A 7,761-nucleotide genomic window follows, 5' to 3' on the forward strand; every position below is an offset into this window, starting at 1 on the left:
TGTCCCACAGCCACAACTGTCTGGGTGGACCAATCCTACAGTCATGTTGGTCATGAAAAGCTGGTGTTTCCATTGTTCCACCGTGTTGTGGTTAAGACTGGTTCTGGAGTCCAACTGCCTGAATTCACCTCTTCCTAGATCTGTAATCATAATCTCTCTACTTATCTGTAAAATGGGATAATAAGAGTACCTGCCTCATGACAGAGGTTATAGGATTATGAGCTAATACATATCAAGTGGCTAGAACCAAACCTAGCAGACCGATTCTGCACTGGGTGGATCTGCCTTAGTGCTGGGAAAGGCTATCAGAATTGCCAACTCATGGCATTTTCTCTACTATCGTCCCCGAGGAGTTCAGTGAGAAGGGCCCTCAGCGGACCAGGACAAATAAACCTTTATTCAGGAATTCAACATGTTTAGAGAATTGTTTCCTCATTTTAATTCTTATAGTACCATTTCCAAGCGAAAACAAATAAATGTGAATTTGATTACGTTTATAAAAATCGTCAACTTCTTCACTACCTGCTTTGGGAAAAAACTGGTCCCACTTAAACATTCAGTTTCAGAGCTTATGAAAGTGGATTACTTTGTCTCATGGTTTTAAGAAATTAGAAATGAAAGGTGGCATCTCTACACTTACTTGTTCGACTATGACTGTGACAGTCTTGACTTTTGATGCCACTTGTTTTCAAGCAGCTGGAATCAGCATCTGAAATAGAATGATTTGCAATAGTAAGAAGCAATCTAGAGGCCACATTCAGACCTCGAATCACACCAAAATGAGAAAATAGTAATTGAACACCTTTGTGGTGGAAGACACCATGCTAGATGCTTTGGAGAACATTAGTAGGTGGGAGGTGCAGAGATGCCTAAGACTCAATATTTGTCTTTAAGGAACATTTGTATTCAACACTGGGGACCTGCTGTGAGCCAGGTTCTGGGCTCCATGCTAGGGATACAAGATCAACCAAGGTAGACTCAGCCTCGATCACGTGAGATTTAAGGACTAATGGGCAAGGTAAAATGCAAATGAAACGAACCATTGTCCGTGGTTTTAAGTGTTAGGAAGGAAACGGGACATTGGATGGAGAATGAAGGTGGGGAAAAGCACCTAGTTGCCACAGAGTAGCCTGGGAGGGTCTCATGAAAAGGAGACATTTGCGCTGACAGATAAAGATGAGAAGGAGCCGTGTGAGTAGGAGGGAGAGAGTGTTCCAGCCCATGCAAAGTCAAGCATGGAGAGGGGACCAGTGAGGCAGGTGTGCAGCGGGCCCTGGGTAGAGTGGTAGATGATGGAGCTGGGGAAGCGGGCTGCCAGCAGATTACATAGGGCCTTCCTTGCAGGCTTTGGTAAGGAGTCAGGATTTATTCCTAAAATAAAGAGAAGACTTTGGAGTTTGACAAGGTCCACACTTTAAGACAGTCTCTCTGGCTAGTGCGTGAAGAACAGACTGAAAGGGGCACAAGTTAAAGCAAAGAGACCAGTGCCTAGCTCTGGGCCTGGTGCAGTAGATGTTCAATAAATGTTTGTCAAATGAAAGAAAAGAGAAAGAAAAATGGATGAGGAAAGCAAAGGAGTTAAGGGCTTCGGATTTAGACATACTAGGGTCATCTGTCACCTTCTAACCTTGTCACCTTAATCTCTAAGCTTTAGTTCCTAATCCTGTAAAAAAGGCTATGGTACTAGAACTTGTCTTCTAGGGTTATAGGAGAGATTACCTGAGACAATGTCTGTAAAGATTCTAGCACAGGGCCTAGCTCATAGGAAGCCATGTCCCCTCCTGGCCTTGAGGCCAGAGCCTTTGTGTAGGGCTCAGTAACTAACAGGAATCATCATTATCATCTTAAAAAAATGAAAGCTCCAAAGTTCCCTTTCCTAAACCTTCCCCATCTGCAAAAGCGAAAGAGTGAGGGCTAATTTTCAGAATCCGACAAGGCCATCTGAGGTCCTCTATCACCTTATAATTACAAAGTGGATCTGCTTAGTGAGCTCAGATTCTTTGTGGACACTATCAACCACAAGACCTCTAATGGTTAGTAATTATGGTTATTATTGCTAATGGATACCAGTTTTTGGAGCATCGATGCTGGCTGGCACTTGCTAGGCACTTTGCATACACTGTTTCTTGAACTCGCACACCATTTTATAGATAGGGAAACCGAGTCTAGGGGAGGATCAGAAGTCATAGACCCAAATCCCAGGCTCTGTCCGTTGCATTTCTCCTGCTGCTTCTAGTCTGTGATTGTTTCGGGTCATCAACATTTCATGTGATCCTAAAAGAATGATCAAGCCCAGGTGCCCAATAGTAGCCTCAGCAGAGCCTTGAGCAGCTTGAACTCAGCTACTTACAGTCTTTGATGGCAGCCTTGGTCTCTTCGGCATCATTAAAAAAGGAATAACCTGGGAAAGAAAAAGAAATTCACAAATCATATCATGCAATCCTGGTTTTCCCTGGCCAGGCCTGGAGAGGAGGTGCTGAGGAGAAGGGGAGCAGTTCCCCTCTGCGAGGTGGTTTTATTTCAGAAAGAACCTTGAAGACAATCTGGCCTTTATAGGAGCACCCTGAAGCCAGCCCCAAGAGGTGACAATCTCTTTGCTTTGAAAGGCCATCTGGAGAGAGCCCCCAGGCCAGGTGCCCCAGCAGCCTCTAAGATTCTCAGTGGGCACTTGCTTGGGAGTGAGTCCTGGCTTGGGTTCAGGAGGCCTGGGCTCTGAGCTGGGCCGGGCCACTGACCCCTGTGGGGCCTTGCCTAGTCACTCAGTCTTTGGGCTCATGGGACACAACCACCACTGAGCTCCCCTATGGCTGTAAGAGTTTGTGATCTATGACCTGGCCTCGAATGTCTCAAGAATTTGAATGCTGGTCGGGTGCTGGTCAAAGGAGAAAATAGACATAGGAGGCCACAAGGAGTGCACAACCTGACCGGAGAATGTCATGAGGATTCGGGAGGCTGCCGGGGCCTTGGTCTGCTCCCCTGGAGAATGGGCAGGCTGGAGGTGAAGCAGGAGTTTCAGATCATGTTTTCATGAAGCTGCACAGTCCAAAGGACACCTACTTTCTGGCTGGGTGTCTTCAATTTTCTTTTCTTTTTTTAAAAAAATGCACTCAACTTGCTTTCCCGCTCCCTTTTCCTACAGTCTCCAGTTCTAGCATATGAGAGCTTCCTCTGGGCATCGAGAGGTTTTGGTGAATAGGATTTTGGTCCAGTGAATGAAAGTTTGCTGTGGGAGTCACATGGCAGGGAAGGACCTGATAGGGTCATGTGGTCCCTCCCCTCGGGTCCTGGCCCCTGGACACCGACCTTGCGAGCGGATGTTCTGCAGGATGAAGTACAGGTACTCCCCGCAGACGCCAGCCGCCTCGATGAACTCCTCCTGTGTCATGCTGCACAGCTGCAGCCCGCTGATGTTGAAGTGGCAGAATGAGATGCAACTGGTGTCCAGCTTGTACTGGTCGCAGCAGAACTGGAGCCATTCCCAGACATGGCGCTTAGTCCAGTACTCGGGGTGGACAGATGTCCAGTATGAGTCGCACGCTACACCAGAGGAGAGAGAAGTGAGGGACAATGGCCCCCAGGGGAGCCTTCGAAAGGCCCCCTGAAAGTGGCTCTAGTTATGTTAACATCCTCACCCTTTGCACCATGAATTGAAAGGGCCACCAGCCCTGGAGTGTTCTGCTGGGGTTCAGGTCACTTTCTATTCTGCAGTGAAAACCAGAGGGGACTGGATCCAACCAATGAACTTTGGGGCAGGAGAGGGAATGACAGAGGCAAGAAACCCAGTCATAACTTGTGAGTACCCAGGCCTAGTTTCATTGCTTACAAGGGGAAGAACAAGTCCCGCCAGTGATTCAGTTTCAGACAACATGGTGTCAAAGCACAGGCTTTGGAGCCTGACAAGCCTGGGTTCAAATCTTGGTTCTGCCACTTTCTACTTGGGTCAGGTCTATAGACGTTACGTTTATGTTCTTATCTGTAAAAGGGAGAAAATATGCCCAACTCATGGAACTATTATACAGTTTGGGATTCGTGTATATAGGGTATTTGATACATAGAAAATTATCAATTGGTTTAACAGTTATTAAATGCCTACTGTGTGCCAGGTGCCATTTGAAGCTGATTTGATTTCCTCTACCCCTATGGACGGCTGCCAACACTAGCCATTGGTTTATGCACTGCCTCTGGACATCGTGTGCCAAGGTCCTCAGGCTGGTGAAATGTTGCCCAGAGTCCAATAGGACTTGGATCTCCACAGTAGGCTCCTCTGGGGGAAAAGGAAGTAGAAGAATTCACTGTATTTTTTGTGGTTTTGGTGTTGTTCTGAAGAATTTCTATTCTGAGACCAGTGCTCCTTCACTCCTTCAGAGGAACCCACCCAGACAGAAGCGTGTGCCATCCTGTGTGGGAGGCTGGGAAGTGGCCATGCCTCGCTCAGAGCAGAGGCTGAGTGCTCGACAGCCCTGTCCTAATGCCAGGAGAAACAGAAAGGGCGGCAGACATAGGGTACGGAAGGGGCGATGTACCAGGTACTTGGTCAAGATCTTTGACATAAATAATTCTTGCAACTGCCATTTATTCATTCGCTCATTCATTCAATAAATGAGCTTCAGGTACCTCACTGGTAAAATGGAGATAATGCTAGCACTTATATCATAGAGTTGTTCTGTGGATTAAATGAATTCATATATGTAAAATTACTTAGAACAGAGCCTGGAAGAGTTTAATGCTATTATTAAAATTATGATCGAACACCTACTATAGGCAAAGCAACAGACTGTGTGCTAAGGATTCATAGTAAATAAGAGGTTTGGTCCTTGCACTCTGGGAAGTCACAGATGAGGAGCCTGAGGATCATGGAGGACTTGCCCAAGATCCCACAGCCAGTGTGTGGTGGATCTGAAATTTGAACCCCAGTCCGAACTTGAAAGCCAAGTTCTTCCCACTCCGTCACACTGGTTCTCAGAGGGTCAGCACAGAGAAGAGGTGAACCATGGAGAGAGGAGTGGAGGCAGTCAGAGAGCTAGAGAGAATTAAAGGCCTGAGGAGAAAGGCAGAGAGTGAGCACGCATAGCTGACCGGCTCAGGATGAGTCCACGACAGAAAAGGTTACTCACGAGCTAGTCTCCACAGGAAATGGCAACGAGGCTATTCTTTTACCCCCTTCAAATGCTGCATTTGCTGTCACCGTCCCCAGTGGAACTGTGGAGCTTCCCATCCCAAGCAGCTAGGTTCTCTGCCCTGTCAGGTATACGGCTCCCTAAGCATCCCCTGCATGTCAGCATCTCAAGTTCCTCAGATCTTCCCAAATAGGGCGATTTCACAAAGGGGAAACTCACAAGGCTCTCTCTAAAACTCAGAGCCATTCCAGAAATCTCTTTTCCTACCCTGGTGTAGATTGAGGGGCAGTCAAACTTAAACAATAGATTTGTTTTAATTTAATTAAAATTTTAAATCAGAATTCTATACGGGATGGCTGAGGCTGATGTCACCTCTACCTGGTGGTTGAGGAGAGCAGTGCGGCAGGTGAGGCCCACGCCTCTTCTCTGGCTCACTGTCTGCTGGCTGGGGCGGCCCACCCGCCCAGGGGGTGACTCGTGAAAATAGGGTGGGCATTCCCAGTCTGGTCTGTGCTTTCGTGTGCTGATTTCTGGCTTGAGTAAATTTGGGCGGGGAGGGGCGGGGGGACTTGACTTTCCTGATATTCTGAGAAGATGTTTAGGAGCCTTGAAATTTTTCTGCCCTTGGTCCCGAGCTGAGCCCTGACGGAGATGGCTATTGGTGCCCTGCGGTTGGAGAACACAGCTCATTCCTTTTCATGGAAAGGCTTCGCCAAGCCCCTATTCCCCTCCCCTGTCCACGTCCACCTCTTCGTTATTTTCTTTGGCACTCGAAGGAGGACCACGTTGTTTCTGGGAGCCAAGAGGGCCTGAAGGGTTCGGAGAAGTGCCTGGGCGGGGGTGGGCGCTGGCACCGCGCACGCGGTTGCTGGCTCAGGCCGCCTCCTCCGCAGCGCTCTCCTCGGACGCTCACGCACAGAGCAGGCTTTGTGTGCGGCCGGCCCCTGGAGGCCAGCCAGGGCCAGTGCCAAGCACCACGGGGCTCGCCTCACCAGGAGAGTCCCTCCCACAGCCCCAGGGCCACAAAGAAAATGGCAGTTCTCAGCGACATGGAGGGCAAGGAGACAACTTCGTGGGGTGCTTTTCCGTTGTGTTTCCACGGCCTCATCCTCACGAGGAGAGCCGCAGAGGCGAGGCTGACAGGGCGAGAATGGCCTGCTTCACCTGGGCCTCTCGTCACCCGGGCTCCTGTCACTCCCCCAGTAGTGCTTCCTGGCTCAGCTCCTATCCACAGGCGCTGCCCTTTGCCTAGGATGAGGTCCCCATCTACCTTCTTCTAACTAATTCCTGCTCATTCTCAAGACCACAGCTCACACCCCACTTTCGGAGTCTCTCCTACCTACACAGCCCCCCATCTCAGGTGCCCTTCTTAGAAGGATTCACACCCCCGCTCCCTCTCCCCAGACCTTAGGCTCCCTGAAGGGGAGTGGGCAGCTCAGCTTCGCTCACCCTGAGTCAGGGGTGCTTAGAGCCCTGCCTAGCCCACTGTGGGTGCTCAGCCAGTGTGACTGACTGGCTGGATGCCAGGTGGTTTTTATAGCCACTTTACAGTGAGGAAACAGGTTCTGGGAGGTTATATGAGTCTGCTGAAGCCACACAGCTAGTCAGTAAGGGAGTCAGGCCTCAGGCCAGCTCTTCCCTCTTTGTATGTGGGAGTTTTACATCATATCATGCCTCACTCTAATTGGTTGAGGAGGACCAAGTTGAATACCCATCTTGAAGACTGAAAAAGATCTGATGAATGCAGACATGTGTGTGTGTGTGTGTGTGTGTGTGTGTGTGTGTGTGTGTGTATTCACATACATATACATTCTCTCTGTATATAATCTTAATTTGAAAAGTCAGAAAAAGGATTGAGAGACTGATGACGACAATGTTTGCAACCCCAGTGAATGACCCAAAGAAGAGTCTTTTGCTACTTGGAAGAAATGAACTCAGAGCAAATAAAAGAAAGGGTAATACACACACAGAATAGGTTACCTTTAATCTGGAAATGTAAAGTGTTTTCCTCACTGCATCTACCATTTATAAAATAATCTAAACTTTGCGGAGGAGCTGAGCTCTGAGGCTCTTTCACCAATGTCTACCAGTTGGGGATGATGGCACCGAGTACCTAGTAGACTCCATCCAAATGTCCACGGGCCACTGTTAAGCAGCAGGCTTGGACAGCTCCTCTGAAGTAGGAAGTAGGTCAGGACACTTTTTTAAGGGCCAGCTGTACTGGGAAAAAGAATCGAAGAGCTAAAAGGAGCAATTCTGGGTGAATTGCCACAAGTGATGTGCTATAAACTGGGATTAAATTCGGAAGGAGCCCATTTGATCTTGAAAGAGAAGCAGGGTCAGGCCTGGTTAGTACTTGGATGGGAGACCACCTAGGAAGATCAGGTGCTGTAGGCATAAAAAATAAAAAAATAAGGGATTGTAAGGTGACAAGGTCCTTGCAATCTATGAGGTCAACCAAAGGTTGCCTCGCCTAAAAATAAAAATAATAATAAAATAAATTCAAAAAATAAATAAATTCAGAAGGAGGACTTGAGCTTTCAGAGCTAGGCTGGCACACTCAAATGCCCATAGGGTCAGCAGGTTACATCCATCCTCGAAGTGACCTCAGGAGGGGACAGTGGGAATTGGAAAGTTTGTGCCA

The 7,761-nt window shown here is 48.2% G+C and overlaps 1 protein-coding gene across 4 annotated transcripts in view; it reads right to left on the reverse strand.

Moving 5' to 3' along the window:
• Positions 1–7,761, reverse strand: part of ELF5 (E74 like ETS transcription factor 5) — a 23,913-nt gene that overhangs the window by 2,241 nt on the left and 13,911 nt on the right. For 2 of the 4 annotated variants that reach the window (XM_011356808.1, XM_011356809.1), the window contains exons 3-5: positions 3,304–3,537; positions 2,351–2,401; positions 641–709 (exon numbers count right to left, since the gene is read on the reverse strand). In XM_011356808.1, coding sequence (XP_011355110.1) covers positions 641–709; positions 2,351–2,401; positions 3,304–3,537 — 354 coding nt within the window. The remainder of the gene's footprint in view (positions 1–640; positions 710–2,350; positions 2,402–3,303; positions 3,538–7,761) is intronic. The other 2 variants (XM_011356810.1, XM_011356811.1) reach the window with 2 other exon arrangements.

This window comes from Pteropus vampyrus, unplaced genomic scaffold (assembly GCF_000151845.1).
Source record: "Pteropus vampyrus isolate Shadow unplaced genomic scaffold, Pvam_2.0 Scaffold31, whole genome shotgun sequence".
Taxonomy (NCBI): Eukaryota; Metazoa; Chordata; class Mammalia; order Chiroptera; family Pteropodidae; genus Pteropus; species Pteropus vampyrus.